This window comes from Andrographis paniculata, unplaced genomic scaffold, assembly GCF_009805555.1.
Source record: "Andrographis paniculata isolate CXL003 unplaced genomic scaffold, ASM980555v1 Contig55END, whole genome shotgun sequence".
NCBI lineage: Eukaryota > Viridiplantae > Streptophyta > Magnoliopsida > Lamiales > Acanthaceae > Andrographis > Andrographis paniculata.
The window spans coordinates 2,888,020-2,904,508 of NW_026137590.1; the positions used below are offsets into that span (position 1 = coordinate 2,888,020).

Consider the following 16,489-nt stretch of genomic DNA (forward strand, 5'->3'; position numbering starts at 1 on the left):
AATTTTTACAAAAGTAAAAAAAAAAATCAATTTCAAATTATAACTAAACAAACCTTATATATTACTTAAATTTTTATAAAATTAAAAATAATATTAATATTAAAAAATAAATAATTATCAATGGTATGAATAAATAATACTCTTTTCGTCTCAATTTTTTATCTATTTTATTATAAATACGAAAATTTAAGTAAATTATAATTAGTAAGTAATTAGAATTATTTAAATAAAATTAATTATTATATAATAAAAATAATAATAAATTAATGTTAAAATAACAAAATAGTTTAATTAAAATTTAAAAATTTATAAATTATAATATTTAAAATATTATTAAAATATATAATCATATTTTTCAAAATATATATATAATACTAATACTATTTTTGTATATTTATGTTTAAAATTTTATAATTATATTTGATTTAAATTATATTATTAATTAATTAATTAATTAATTTTTAGTTCAAAATTTAATTTAACTATTTATTAAATTTATTATATTAATTATCTTTTTATACCTTGACAATATAATAAATTATTATTATTTATAATATTTTTGCACAATAAATAATAGATATATATATAAATAAAATCAAAATTAAAATTAACAGTTTTTGAATAAAAATTAAAATTTAAAAAATAAAAAAGAAAATAAGAAATGTTAAAAATAACAAATATAAATCAATAGTTTAAAACTGTAATTGAAATTGTCAAATCGGAACCAAAATCGTGATTCAAAAGATCCAATGGCAGTTTGAAACTGTAATCACCAATTCGAACTATCCGACCAACTCAAACTAAATTAATTGTCTTTTATTTTTTATTTTTATTTCATGGTTAATGCTCGATGATTTTTACGGAATAAGTTAAACATTTATTGCAAGCATATCAAACAAATTATAAATATTTTTAATCTCACTTCAATTGTTTATAAATACATACTCCATCCATCCGTCCCATAAATATAGTTTTAACTGAATTATACACGAAATTTAAAAAATATTAATATTAGATTGGCAGTGGATAAAAAGTATAAATAAAAGACTTTTTTGTCCTTATAATTGTATTAGTGTAAAAAGTAGTGGCAATTGTGTAATAAAAATGAAAAAGTAGGGTAATTTTATGGTGATATAGTTATTTATGAAAATAAAACTATTGTTTTTGAATGGACAAAAATGATAAACAAGACTATTGTATTGATACGGATGAAGTATAAATTTAAAAATAAACTGTATTTTTAGTCAAATATTTTTATCAGTCTCAATTTTTACATAGTCATGTAAGTAACCTCTCTTTTTTTTTTTTTTTTTTTTTTTTTTTTTTGGGTATATTAAGTTTTTCGCCCCAAAAATACCTTTGTGGCACGTGTGTGTCATATTGGATGACACATATCCGCAAGTGACGGTTGGTAAAATTTAAAATTTAAAAACATTAAATTAAATTTTAAAACTAAAATTTAAAATAAAAAAAATATTAAATAAAATAAAAAATTTAAATTTAAATTTTGTATTTTTCTTAAATTTTAAATTTTATTTTTTTTAAAAATTAAAGTTTTTTTTTTATTTTTTATTTTTAAAAATAAAATACAAAATAAAAATTATTCACGTGCCCGCTAGATGAGGGTGACTCGATGAACACGTGTCCCCTGGTATAATACATAGGCATCTCCGGCAGACTAAATGTGCAAAAAAAAAAAATTACTTACGAAGTTAATAAGAAATAGGTTCGAAAACCGTTCATTTTCCGAACCAATTTTTCGAGGTAAAACAAAATTTTTTTGTAGTATATTTTTAGAAATATATTTCTTAATTATTTAATAATTAATAATATCTAAAACTTCGTGCCTAAATTAAAATAAACAAATTACCCAAGACAGAGTGATTACTAGCCATTCAAAATTTTATTATCATATTCAAATAAATAATAACCAAGTTTTTACTATTTTCTTTCTATTTTCTTTATCACATTGTATCAAAATTTTAATAACTTTTTGGTAATTCCCCTACTTTAATTTTTAAATACTTCACTTTAACACTAAAATATTACTCAAAGTCATATGTATCTATTTTGTTATTTTCTTCTGTCCAAATCAAATGTTTTTATTTATTTATTATTTTTTTTTTAGTAAAAATACATGATAATAATTTGATTTAATCAACAAATATATACAAAGAAAATAAAACATATTAATATAATACATATCATATATTTTAATAATATATTATATAATTATATTGCAACAAAATATATTCTGATTTCACAATAGCAATTTAACTTAATCAACAAATATTTATAAAAAAAGTAACAAATATTAATATAATAATATATAACAACATAAGGTATGTTATTTGTTTGGTGATGAAATACTAATTATTTCAAGTTAATATGTTATGATATTTGCTTTGTAACGAATTATTAATTACTTCATTACGATTTGTTAAGTCGATCAAATTGGCATGGTGTTAATTTGGCTTCATCACCACTTTAAGTGCCGTCGAAATATCTCTCATCTAAATGTCAAAATACTTCTATTTTTTATTATTATTCTTTCAACACTACTAGTGTCAAAGGTAAAAAAATTTTACATCTACATATCAATAAGATACTAATATGTTTAAATTCATATACAAAAATCAAACAAATAGGTATGATTTGGATGAAGAGAGTATTATTTTTAAAATTTATGTAGTCAAACAAACGGGTTTGTTTGTTTAGTATTTTGATTTAAAGATTTTTTTTTTAATATGAAGTATGAGAATCGTATTTGTAGTATAAAAATAATATTTTATGTTAAATATTGATTTTTGTAAAATAATATTATACAATATATTATAAAAATTATATATAAAAAAAAAAGAATGGACAAACATACTTTTTCTAAAAATAATTATATTCAAATTTTTCAGAAATTCATATAAAAATATTTATTGCCAACTAAATGCTTCCTAAATAATTAACATCCTTAATCGAAGGAACCCTAACATCGATATCTCAGCTGGATAGCAGCAATAAAGCGTACAACTGGGAGGAAGTTGTGTCGTCTAGAAAGTGACTTAAAGCTGCTTTTCCCACAACCCAAACTTGAAGAATGAGTGTCCTCAATCAACCAAGAAAAGAATCAGATACCCACCCCACCCCACCCCACCCCTCCATCTTCCTCATCAACATTACCTACCGTACTTCCTACATTTCACATTGAATGTATGGAAAACACGAGAGTTTAGAATAAATATAATTAATAGATAATTAAAAATATATTAGTAAAAATAATTATTTTATAATATAAATAATTATAAATTAAATTAAGATAACAAAATATTTTCAAAAAATAAAAATAAAAATGTGAGACAGACAGAAAAAGCGTTGTGAACATGATAGATAGAACGGAGGAAGTAATATGTTCACACACATACACATACATATATAGTATTTTTTTTTAAAAAAAAAAAAAAGAAAGAAAGAATCAATAGACATATAATAAATGGTGTGTTGCTCGGGCCCAGGTTTGAGTTGATTCACTGTGCAAACAGGGGCGGCACGCGCTGACATACTTTTTTGTTTTATAATTTTTTCAATTTTTTTAAAATTTATATTATAAATGTAAATTAAAATTTTTATAATCTGTATAATTTAATAAAATATATACAATATACTTCATCTGTCCCATTGGAAGGGTATCATTTGTTTTTTTACGTAGATTTTTTAATATTAATATTATATTGAATTGTAATGATAAAGACAAAAATATAGTCTAATATAAAAGTAACGATATTTGTGTAATATATTGTAAGTTGAAATGGTATTTACTACGTTAGATAGATAGTACAGTTACTAAATTAGGAAATGATAACTTATTTTGGACTGGACGAAATATAAAATAGTAACCTTTCAATGAGACGGAGGGAGTATATGTTATTTTGTAAACAATAAATTTTTTTATAATATACATAAATAAAAATTTAGAAATATATATATAGATATTATATAAATTTATAATTAAATTGTACAGAATAATACACATTTATATTATTATATTCATATTATCAAATCAATATACATCAAAATTTTGCAAATTCAACCTAAACCTTATCACAAAAGGAATACATCAATTCAAACCCACCTCAAAATTTAGATAAAAATTAAACCCAAACCCTCCTAAAGAAACACACCCAAACACAAAAGGAATAACACAATTAAAGCAAGCAAGCAAGCAAGCCCATACATAAACATGCTATTTTACTGACTCACATACTCAACCAGAATATAATTCTTGAGCTGGTGGTTTGTCCCAACTCCGCAATCCCCAACCAAACCCAACCCCCCCCCCCCCTCAATGGCTAATAATGTATGTAAGTTTCAATTTTCTGCCAAGAAAACATATATATGCTTGATTATGCATATATAAATGTATGTATTTATGTATGCAGGTTGTGGAGCTGAAGGTAGGGCTCCACTGCGAAGAGTGCATCAAGAAAATCTTGAAGGCCATCAAGAAAATCGAAGGTACGTTAAATAAAAAAAAAATATATATATATATATATATAAAGCTGCTACAAACCAGCTAGATCCTTCGAATAACTAACATAATTTTATTAACACGATGCCTGTTTGTTAATTTGTGTGGACTGGACGACTCTATTGATCGATCCATCGATCAGACATAGAGACATACGACGTGGACACGCAATCGAACAAGGTGACCGTGACGGGAAACATCACCACAGAAGAGGTTATCAAAGCCCTCCACAAGATTGGAAAACAAGCTACCACTTAATTCATTCATTTGGGACGACTATGCAATGGATCTACACTTTCCAACTAAACCTCGTCAGTATTATATATAAGTATAAGCTTAATTATTTACAGATTCAACTCCATCTTCTCTACAAATTGAGAGGGGATTACCCATCGATGCCTATATCTATTTACCCAATAGAATTAGATGAGAATTAAATTAATCTATATGTACAACTAGTATATCTTCTTCTTCTTTGCAGTTAACTTAGCATCATACTTACCCTGTATATGAATCTTGTGTTAGGGTGTGTTTGTTCGGGGATTTTGATTTTGGATTTGAATTTTTGAGGATTTTGAAGCATAAATTTTTAAGATATGTTTGTTTAGAAGTTTGAATTTTGTAATGATTATATTGAAAAATATTATTATTTTATCCATTGAATTGAAATTTTGATGTGATATTTTGAAATAATAAAATATTTAATATTATTAAATTAGTTTAGCAGTTAAATATAAATATTGATTTGATGGGTTAATATTAAATTGTATTTTATAATTTTGAAAATAAATATTTTATTAATAGTGTGGGAACAGATTTATTTCATAGAAAAATAATAAAAAAAATTAATATTTTTAAATTGAAGAAACAGTTTCAATTATTTTATCTCTAATTCTTCTTGGGCGACGAGACACCTCTGTCCGACAAAGCATTGGTGCAGGTGTAAGGTGAAAGAAATTAGAGTAGGATTTGAAGTAGGATATTTAAACCCCAAAATGCATAGTATCTCTATAGCATAAATAAATCGAAGAAAATTCGTGAACCGAACACAACCTTAGGAAAAAGAAGACAACAAATCAAATAGGGCTAGGAAATAGTGCTTTGAAAGATATATATATATATATATATTATTTTTGTGCTGCTTGATGTCAAATGACAAACATAGATGCATATTTATAGGTACAAAAGTAGTCTAGATGCATCTATGATTAATTAGATGCATGTATGATATTTTAACTATATTCATGCATAATTTTAATAGATATATGTACATCTTTATATTGATGCATTATTCGATACATGTATGCATTGATTGAAAATACTAAATTAATAATTCCAACACTCCTCTTTAATTTGTAATTTTCAATCACATCTTAGAGCTTTTCGAATTTCTCCAATGCCACTACCTTTGTAAGAGAATCAGCCAGTTGATCATCTGTCCGAATAAAATTCATGGCTATCTTCTCCTTACCGAAAAGTTCCCGAATGAAGTAATGACGAAGCTCTATGTGCTTAGAGCAAACATGAAACACCGGATTTTTTGTGGATAAAAATCAAGAATTATAATAGAATCAAAATTTAAAGAAAAATAAAAGAGTAAAAAGAAAATATCAAACAATCAGGTAGATTCAAATCACAACCACTCTTTCGTCAAACTCTACATCTTCTAGACGAGGAAATACTACAAAAGGAGATATGAGTTGGTTTCATACAACGTACAACCCAAAAGGAAGAGAACAACGATTTAAGGATAGGAGTGAAGGATAACTTGAAGCAAAAGAGAAGGAAACAAACCAAGGCCTTATCGAAATTCCATTGGCACAACCAAATAATCTGAACAGAAAATGAGAGACTTACACTCATCAAACAAAAATAGAGGAAGACTAGGTTAGATAGGATTGGGTGAGATTTAACCTAAAATGAATAAGGTCGGCTCATTTCGATTCGGGTTAGGATCAGGTCGGGTTCGGAATCAAGTTTGGATTAGATGGGTTGAGCGAAACATGTTGTATTTTTAGCTAAATTATAAGAACACTTTCTAAATTAGAAAATAAATTTATGGACGACTCAATAAAATAAAATTAATAGGTTGACTGTGGACATAAAATACATGCAACTGCATAGTATGATAACTTGACTATAAATTCCTACTCTCGATCTTATCAAAGGTGTGTACAATCAAATGATGCAGGAACTTAGGCATGTCAAGTGATAAGTTTTACATGATTTTTATCGTTGTTCATACATAATTTAATTAGTTGAATTGTATTAGGGTTTTTGGTTACTCATATGTATTGTTTATTAATATTGTAGGAGAATTTTTTATTTTTTTTCCTTTGCATAATCTCATTTATCACTTTAGTCCCATTAATGAGCAAATATGGGAGTAATACCCTAACCGTACAATTATGGCAAATTATATCATTAAGTATCATCTTTGTATCAAGGAATCATTGAGAACTTAAGAAAATGGAAAGAACAAGGTTGGAGCTAGTTCCTTCCTGAATATGATGGAGGAAATAAACAAAGAAAAAAAAAATTAAGGTCAAGAAAGGCAATAAAAAAATGACAAAAACTTCAGCAAAAAACTCAAATTAGCTTGATGAATTTGTGAAAAATCAAACCACTTTAAGTGCGAATTCCGTATTGGCAAGAACAACCACGGCGCAAGCACTAGCAGTGGACGAAAATGTTTGAATAACCTTTCCCAATAATAAGGTAAAGTCTTAAAAAAAAAATTCAATTAGAATTTATTGTTTTTATTACTAAAACACTTTTTGCATAGGATGATGAATTTGTATAACAGGTTGAATCCCATGCACTACTCATGTTTGCAAAAAACACCTTTTTTTTTTTATTTTTTAATTGTGCTTTCTCTATGCAGGTCTAGATGAAAATTTAAAAATAGATCGATGCTCCGGACTCTATAAATTATCTCCACAACGTTGTTGTTTGGGTAAATTCCAGTTTGACTTCAAATTATTCTCTCAAGATGTTGCGGCGACTCGCCTTTGCAGCCATGATTTATTATCTTTGACCAACGGATTTTTATTGGTAAAATTAAATAGTGCTTTTGTTGTATCTTATACTCCACAATAGAGCTGAACAACAACAAGAATCATTGAGGATCACGTATGAGAGGCTGCCCCAACCTCTTCGGATGACCAATCCATCTGATGCTCATTTTTTCTTGGCCTGTCTCTTTTTTATTTTGTCTTTCGAGTCCATCTTTGACCAGACTAGTAGCTGATTGTTTTTTTTTTTTTGGCTTGTTTCTTACAACTTGTAGCTGCTTGATCTCTTTGATTTTCCTGGGTATGCCTGGTGTAGTTGTAAATACTCATATATTTTGTATTAATATGTCCTTTGATCTTTCCAATAATAATAACAAAAAACATCATTGCTGATTAAAAAAATATTTTATTCTTTGAATGAAGGATTGATGCTATACACATGGGATGATCACTATGCTCCCATAGAAGGACGTGGAAAAGTGAAACTAGAATTTAGTTTTATGAATAAAATTACCTTGTCTAATGTATTGTATATACCTAAGTTACCTATTAACTTAGTGTCGGGTCTTGTATTGAGTAAATTAGGCCATAAACTCATGTTTGAATTGAATAAAGTTTTTTCTTTTTTTTTTGAAAAATGGAATATTTGTAGGATTTGGATATCTTTCACTTTAAATTTGACTTGTTTGAATCAAACAAGTTTTTTTGTCGAAACATAGAACATTTGTAGGATTTGGATATCTTTAACTTTAAATTTGACTTGTTTGATTTCAAAATCAAACACCAACTCTGAGTTATGGCATGCACATTTAGGGAATATACATTACAAAAGTATGTGTGATATAGTGTAAATGGAATTAATTACTACATTCAACATAGAGCCAAGTAAATGTCAAACTTGTGCATTGACAAAAATTACAAGGCAACCTTTTAAAGAAGTCCTTAGAGAATCAACCGTGCTTGAATTGAGTCATAGTGATTTCACTCGACACTATCTTTGGGCAACAAAATGAAAATAGGTTTGTGAATTTCATAGATGATGCAACTACGTTTTCCTACATGTACTCGTTGCACGCTAAGAATAAAATCATAGATAAGTTCCAAATCTATAAAAATAATGTTTAATCGCAAGATGGTAATGCAATAAAAAATTGTGTACAGATAGAGTTGGTGAGTTTTAAGATCCACTATTCTTCCAATATGTTGAAATTATTCAAAATAATATGGTTGCATATACCCCACAATAAACTGGGATAGCTAAAATGAAGAATCAAACATTAAACAAAATAGTGAATTCCACGATAGCCTTTTCGGGATTAAGTGAATGATTTTAGGAAAAAGACATGTTAACAAATTGTTACCTATTGAATAGAATTCCTAATAAATGGAAAAAGTTAACTCATTATGAGCTATGGTTCATAACAAGCCTAACATGTCATACTTACGAGTATGGGGATGTCGAACGGTCTTTAGGATTCCTGAACCTAAAAAGGAAGACATTAGATGAAAAAAGGATTGATTGTATTTTCATAGGATATGTTGAGTATTCCAAAGCTAACATATTCTATATTATTGAACCAAAGGACTACGTGTTACACTCGATCTTTGATTCTTGTGATCCAATCTTTGATGAAGGGCGTTTCACTTTAATTTCTAAACCTTCTAATGATATGAGGTCCTTTAGGGATGATAATGTCAAGGATGATGTACATCCTCGTCTAATATCATATTAGATGAAAGTTTAAAGAAAAATCGATTTAGTGTAAACAATACTCAACCCATTTAGCTGCATAGAAACAGAAAAAGCTAAAATACTCAAGTTTTTTGGTCCTAACTTCCAAATCTACTTAGTAGAAGGTTCATGTGAGAAGATTGATTCACAATACTCTTATTTTTACCATTTGGATGACCAAGAATCTTTCATGAAGTTATGAAATCGAGGGAGACTTTCCTTTGGAAGGAGCTATAGCGAAGCTCCATTATGGAGAATAATACATGGATTTTAATAGATCTACCTTAAGGTCATAGCCTTTAGGTTGTAGATGACTTTTCAAGAAGAAAATAAAAACAAATAGAATAATTGATAAGTTTAAAGCTCGAGTTGTTATCCAAAACTTTAGGCAAAAAAAAAAAAAAAAGAATCAGCTACTTCGATACCTATGTACCTATAGCTTGTAGGACCATCATTAGATTATTGATTGATTTGGTATCAACATACAATTATTCGTCAAATGAATGTTAAAACTCCATTCCTAAATAATGATTTAGGAGAAGAGGTATACATGAAGTAATCAGCAGGTTTTGTTACTCAGGAAATGAACATTTGGTTTGCAAGCTTATTACAACATTTTATAATTTGAGACAAACACTCAAACAATGACATCAAAATTGTGATAAGGTTGTGTTGTCTAATGAAATTATTTTGAATCAAGCAGAAAAATACATGTACAGTAGATTTGATCACACCAGCAATGGAATGATTATTCGTGTTTATATCGATGTTCTGTGAATATTTGGAACATATAACACTCTAGTGGAGGAAACAAAAAATATTTCTATCCTCCAATTTTTTTCTATGAAAGATATAGATGATAGGGATGTTAGTCTTGGAATTAAAATCAAGAGAGAACCTAAAAAAAATTGTGCTTACACAATCACACTATATAGAAAATATTCTCAAAAGGTTTAATATATAAAAATTTCCTCGGTTAATACACCATTTGATCCAAGTTTAAAGCTTGTTCCTTATATGGAAGAACCAACCTCACAACTTGAGTATGCAAGTAACCATTAGATGCTTGATGTATGTTATGACAAGCATAAGACCAGATATTGCATCCAATCAGAAGGTTGAATACGTTCACTAGTAAACCTAGTACTTACTATTGGCGTATACATAAAAAGATATTTAAGTACTTGAAATCAACTATAGACTATGATTTATCACACATAGGATTTCCTTAGGTATTTGAAGGATATTCGGATATTAGTTAGATAAATCATATCGAAGATTCTTCTTCAACCACAGGTTGGATGTTTTTTTAGGGGAGGTGTCATTTTTTGGACTTCCAAGAAACAAGTATGTATAACTAGTTCAACGGTGGAATATGAATTTATCGCATTAAATACGGCCAGCTAAAACCAATATCACCCATTTTGGTTCACTTTAAAGTAAGACTACTATGTCTAAAACTTATAAAAAAAAATTATTAATAGCAAATCTCGACATATGACTTTGATATATAGTATGATACAAGAACTTAATAAAAATAATGGAATTATTGTAGCCCAGAGATGGATGGTGACTCATCAATTGGGATATGATTAAAGTCCATCTAAATCCACTTCATATGTAAGATATCAAATTCTCTCCTATTACAACACTATGAGCTGAATTTAATGTGAAAATCTTACGTGTAGTAGATTAAAATGCATGCATTTACATACTAAGGTATGCATTCAAACTTGCAAGAAAATTAGGTTGAGACTTGATATATGATCTCTTCATAACTCATTTGAAAGATCGTGATGCATGAGCGACGCTAAAGGAATTACTTGTATGAAAATAATGTTTTTCCACTTCAAAAGACAATTTGCACTTGTATTTCGATATGTTCGTGAATGGATTGGAATACATGGTTTATAAAGTCAAGTGTAAATTATTGAGCAAACGAAGCTTCTGTGTACATTATTAAAATATGTGTAAATTTGTTTGAATGGATTGGAATTTATTTTTTTATTTAAACATATTTTAATAAGATATTTTATGAAAGAAAATAGTACTCCTTCCGTCATATTTTTACCAAAATACTTTTAATTTTTATCTAAATTACAAATATACAATTACACAAATTATTTTATACAAAAATTCAAAGGAAAAAAAATATCAAATTTCTTACACATTTTTACTAAATAACATAATATTATAAACACCAAAGCCCTTTACAAAAAGGACATAGGGAGGGAGTATATTTTTATGGATAATAGAATCAAATAAACTAAAAATAATAATAATAATAAAATAAATTATTAAAAAAATTAATTTTATATAAATAATATAAAAAAATTAATAGGGGCTCATTTTTTACTTTTGCTCTTGGCCATCAAAACTCATGAACGAACTTCCCGAGAATTGTTAGCAATATTATATTTCTTTAGTCATGATAATAAGGAAATGGTTTTTTACTATAATGTAACAATATTAAAAATTTAATATTTCTAAAATACATTAGTAACTCTTAAATTTAATTTGGTGAGTATATTTTTCAAATCCTGAAATATATTAAATAAATTAGGGATAAAATCCTCTAAATTCAAATTTATTTAAATTTGAATTGATATCTTGAATGAAGGGATAGCATATTTTTTATTCAGTTGAAAATTTGAGGTACATCTTTGAATTAAAAAATAAAATATTTTTTTATTCAAATTTCAATTCACATTTTTTAAAAAAACACACTTCTAAGTCTATAAACAAGTATTAATACTCGTAGTAAGAGAAAATCTAACATTTTACGTGTTCAAATTTTCTCATAAATATCAAGTGTTGTTTTACGGTACAAATTTCATGAACTCAATGCGTTAATAAGATCATAATATCGTATAAGAAAAGTAACCTTACACGACTCAATCTATTTATGCCTTACAAAATTATATTTTCTCCCTACTTTAAAAGGATTGTAGCTTAAATAGTTGAGCTACCCATTCACATCCTAAAGAATTGACGTTCAATCCCCGTTGAGCATAATAATTTGGAAAAAAAGATTATTGTTGTATACAGAAATTCTAATTTACGAGTCTCTCGATGGCTTGATGAAGCTGGTCTGAGTTCTGTAGAGAGTTCCCTAAAGCACTCCAGAAAACTCTTAGGTCGTGTCTGCGAAATTTAGGATCGACTGAAAATCCACCGAGTAAAATTACAAGAAAAAAGGCTTAAAACTCTCCTTATAACTCCTAAAACCGCTAAAACTCTCCTTAGGCATTGAATTTCTTAATTCCTTATTATTGAATGGAAGTAACTTTTACCTTAAATTATCCCTCGTTAATCTTCCTTGAGTAACCCCCGAGCTCCCTCTCTTCATTTGCAATTTTCTGCAGCTATCTTCTTATCACAAGACTTTTTTGCAGCTACCAAGCTCCTTTCCCAGCTCATGCTGCTTCTTGCCAGGCTGAACTTTTGTCACATTTTCAGGCCCAACAATTATAGATTTGTGCATATTCGATCAATATATTCTTTTCTTGTGACTATATACTTCATTGTAAAATTGTAATGTGTATTGTCTTGCCAGCCAACTAACTAAATTTAGGACAAGAAAAGAAAGTTTCTAAATTTAGCTATATATCTTCGTGAATTGTTTGGTGGCGCCACCACAACTAAGGAAAGCCTCCCAAATAATTGCTGTGCCCTGCAGCAAAATTGATAGATGACTTATACACAGACACAAAAAAAAAAAAAAAATATCTCTCTGGGTTTGCAAGAAAATGAATATATCTTTGTCTTTGTGCTGTTATTTCGTATCGTATTGTATCGTATCATACCATATCATCGTTTAGCCAAATCTAATTAAATAAGACTATGGCTACGTCTTCGTTCCCGTCGTCGTTGTCGTCCGTGTTGGACGAAGTATCGAACGGGAATAGATACATCACGTGCCAATACAGAGACAACGCGGCAACCTTCGGAATGTGGATGCACGAGAACCCCTTCAATTATACAGTTCCGCTCATTTATCTCCAGCTTTCAGCCATCTCATTAGTTTCTTCCTTGATCGACGCATTCCTCCAGCCGCTCGGACAGTCCGTCCTCGTTGCACAAATCGTTGTAAGCCAGAAAATTTTGAAAATAGTAAACAATGATGGGATGTTCGGTATAAGAAATGACACGAGAGAAATAAAAATATTTACATTTTTTATTTTTTTTTGTTTGTTTGAGTTAGGGAAATGATAGTTGAGAAATAAATTATTTTTATTTCTCTGATTTTATTTCTCTCTCACATCAGGAGAAATAGAGACAAATGAATATTTGCATTATTATTATTATTATTATTATTATTATTATTTTGTACTATTTAATTTTTATAATTTTTAAAAATTATATTGTATCAATTTTAAAAAATCACATTAAATTTATTATTTAAGAATTTAATTTTTACTATTTTTAAAACAAATGTATTAGCATATAATTTTACAAAACTCGTATGTAATTTATAATTTTTTACAAAAAATTCGTCAAAAATATTTTTTAATGAATTCTTACTTCTTAAAACTCTCTTTTATATTAATTATTTATTCTAGTTTGATTTATTCATAAAGCTGCATTTTTATAATATTTCTCATGAGAATTCTCTGTGACAAAAATAATTAATTCTTATTCTTTACTCAATTTATTTTATCTGCAGTTTTATTCTCTACTCTTATTTCTCTCCGATTTTATGCTTTGTACCAAACACACATCTTCAACCCATCAGCGCCATTAATGATGCTGGATTGGACATGCCCTTAGTATTTGATGTAATATTTTGACCTGTAATAATATGATAGGGAGGAATACTTCTGGGACCTTCTCTGTTAGGGAGTCCCGCGATCATGGGCTCGAGCCTATTCCCGGCAAGAAGCAAGATGTTGCTGCAGACTCTAGGATCGTTGGGGATTATGTTCTTCCTCTTCGCCATAGGCGTGAGAGCCGACACCAAACTGATGTTGCGGCCGGGGAGACAAGCCGTCGTCATAGGAATCTCCTCGACATTCATTACGGCAATATTCTCACTTCTAGTCGCAAACGCCTTCGTCAAATACGTTAGCATGGACGATTCCCTCGCCGCAGCGCTTCCATTCATCGCGGCGCCTCAATGCCTGTCGGCGTTCTCAAATATTTCGTGCCTGCTCATCGAGCTCAACATCGTCAGCAGCAATTTAGGCCGCATCGCGACATCGATAGCGCTCTTTAACGAGATCCTCAGCATCAGTCTGCTCATTATCGTCTACACTGTCCTCCAATCAGCCGCCGATCCGCAGAAAGCGGGAATGGCGATCGTGTCCGTGGTGGTGTTCGTCGTGGGTTTGGTGTGCGTCGTCCGCCCGTTCATCCGCAAGTCAGTGACAAGACTACAGACAGGGAAACCGTTAGCCGAGCAGTATACGTTCCTCTGTTTCGCTAGTATTCTTACCATGGGATTCATTACGGAGCTTCTCGGACAGCACTTCACGCTCGGCCCGTTACTCCTCGGCTTCCTCGTGCCGGATGGCCAGCCTTTGGGCGCGCCGATCATCTCAAAACTCGACATACCGATCGGGAAGTTTCTGTATCCGATATACCTCACCACCAGCGGCTTGAAAACCAACATACTCAAGATCGATTTCTGGTCTCTATTTGTCGTGGCGAGTCTCGTCTTCACGTCTTCCTTAATCAGGGTTGTTGCCGTAGTTCTTGCAGGTCGCTTCGTTAACATAAGCTTCCACGACTCCCTTGTCATCGGGCTCATTCTCAACGCGAAAGGGGTGTTCGAGCTTCTCATCTACAACCTGTGCCGCGATGAAGAGGTAAAATAGTTCGAATCTCTTTATCGAAAACGGATTGCACTTATACTAACTTGCTTCAATGCACATTTCAAGACAGAAGATTACCGATAAGGGGTTCGCGCTTTGTGTTATATCAGTTGTAGCCGTCACAGCAGTTATAACCCCTTTGATCCGATGCCTATATGATCCTTCCAACGATAGATGCGTACCTATCAATCGAAGGATGATCCAGAATTCCAAGGACGATTCTGAGCTCCGTATATTGGTCTGCATCGAAAGCCAAGACAATGTGACATCAATAATTGATCTACTCGAGGCTTCCAACGCCACAGAAGTCTCGCCAATCGCTGTCGTAGCACTCGTGCTGGAGGAGCTAGGAGACCGAGCGACGAGGATGCTCGTTGCTCATCAATCGACGCGGGAAGTGCAGCCGGGAAAATCCAAATCCGGTCATTTAATCAACGCGCTGCACCAGTACGTCCTCCGGCAGGAAGCGTGCACCACTATCCAGTCGTTCAGCGCCATGGCGCACCTGGAGAGCGTCCACGAGGACGTCTGTCGGCTGGCGTTGGACCAGAACGCGACGATCATCATCCTGCCATTCCACAAGCGCTGGGAAATCGACGGCAGCGTCGGGGGAACGAACAAGGCTGCACAAAACATGAATGTCAAAGTCTTGGACAAGGCCCCGTGCTCGGTTGGAATTCTTGTCGACCGAGGGATCCTCAACGGATGGCTCTCCATTTTCAGCAACCAGTCCACTTACCGCGTGGCTGTCATCTTCATCAGCGGTCCTGATGATGCGGAGTCGCTCTGGTATGCAGCTCGAATGGCGGGGCGCAAGAATGTCATGCTAACCATCTTCCGGTTCCTCCTCTACGGCCACGACTCTGCAAGAGAAAGGAAGCAAGACAACACGACAATCGATCAAGTGTGCGAGGCCAACAAGGAAAACTCGAACATAACATACCAAGAGCAGGTGGTGAAGGATGGGGTAGGCCTGGCAGCATCCCTGAGAACTTTGAACAACATGTTTGATTTGGTGATAGTAGGGAAGAATCACCCAGCTTCTGAGATACTAACCAGGTTGATGCCGTGGAGCGAGTGTCCGGAATTAGGTATCGTCGGAGACATACTGTCGTCGCCGGACATGGCGATTACTGCGTCGGTCCTGGTGGTGCAGCAGCAGAGACTGTTGGAGGACAAAGTGAGGGATAGGATGATGAGACCTGTGGTGATTGATCTTGATCTTGATTTTGAGGAGGATTAGACATGGATTATATTGCTGCCTTCTTTCATGCATTTGATCGAACAGTTTGTCGACATGAACTAACATGGCTCTGTTTGTCTGTGTCTTCCATGTCTTACTTTCGCCATGAAATTGAAAGCAAACGAGGAAGGTTGAATTGCCATAGATGTATAGATTGTGACGTGTTCA

General features: G+C 31.0%; 2 protein-coding genes across 3 annotated transcripts; both read left to right on the plus strand.

Annotated features, from left to right (window-relative positions):
• Positions 1-4,220: 4,220 nt before the first annotated feature.
• LOC127256361 (copper transport protein CCH) lies at positions 4,221-5,177 on the plus strand. Of its 2 annotated transcripts, none has more exons than XM_051282338.1 (3): positions 4,221-4,352; positions 4,431-4,506; positions 4,662-5,177. In XM_051282338.1, the coding sequence occupies exons 1-3, from the start codon at positions 4,347-4,349 to the stop codon at positions 4,775-4,777; spliced, it is 198 nt and encodes a 65-aa protein (XP_051138295.1). In that variant the 5' UTR covers positions 4,221-4,346; the 3' UTR covers positions 4,778-5,177. The 2 variants fall into 2 exon arrangements, with proteins under 2 accessions (XP_051138295.1, XP_051138294.1); XM_051282337.1 differs by having other exon boundaries at positions 4,222-4,348.
• Positions 5,178-13,108: 7,931 nt separating this feature from the next.
• LOC127256076 (cation/H(+) antiporter 15-like) lies at positions 13,109-16,321 on the plus strand. Its single transcript, XM_051281908.1, has 3 exons — positions 13,109-13,354; positions 14,074-15,072; positions 15,149-16,321. The coding sequence occupies exons 1-3, from the start codon at positions 13,109-13,111 to the stop codon at positions 16,319-16,321; spliced, it is 2,418 nt and encodes an 805-aa protein (XP_051137865.1).
• Positions 16,322-16,489: the final 168 nt, after the last annotated feature.

Bases quoted from the DNA above. Each gene is read 5' to 3' on its own strand.
- LOC127256361 (XM_051282337.1), top strand. The intron at 4,507-4,661 runs GTACGTTAAATA...TCCATCGATCAG, and splicing joins GGCCATCAAGAAAATCGAAG to ACATAGAGACATACGACGTG.
- LOC127256076 (XM_051281908.1), top strand. From the start codon at position 13,109: ATGGCTACGTCTTCGTTCCCGTCGTCGTTGTCGTCCGTGTTGGACGAA. The intron at 13,355-14,073 runs GTAAGCCAGAAA...ATAATATGATAG, and splicing joins TCCTCGTTGCACAAATCGTT to GGAGGAATACTTCTGGGACC. The intron at 15,073-15,148 runs GTAAAATAGTTC...ATTTCAAGACAG, and splicing joins ACCTGTGCCGCGATGAAGAG to AAGATTACCGATAAGGGGTT.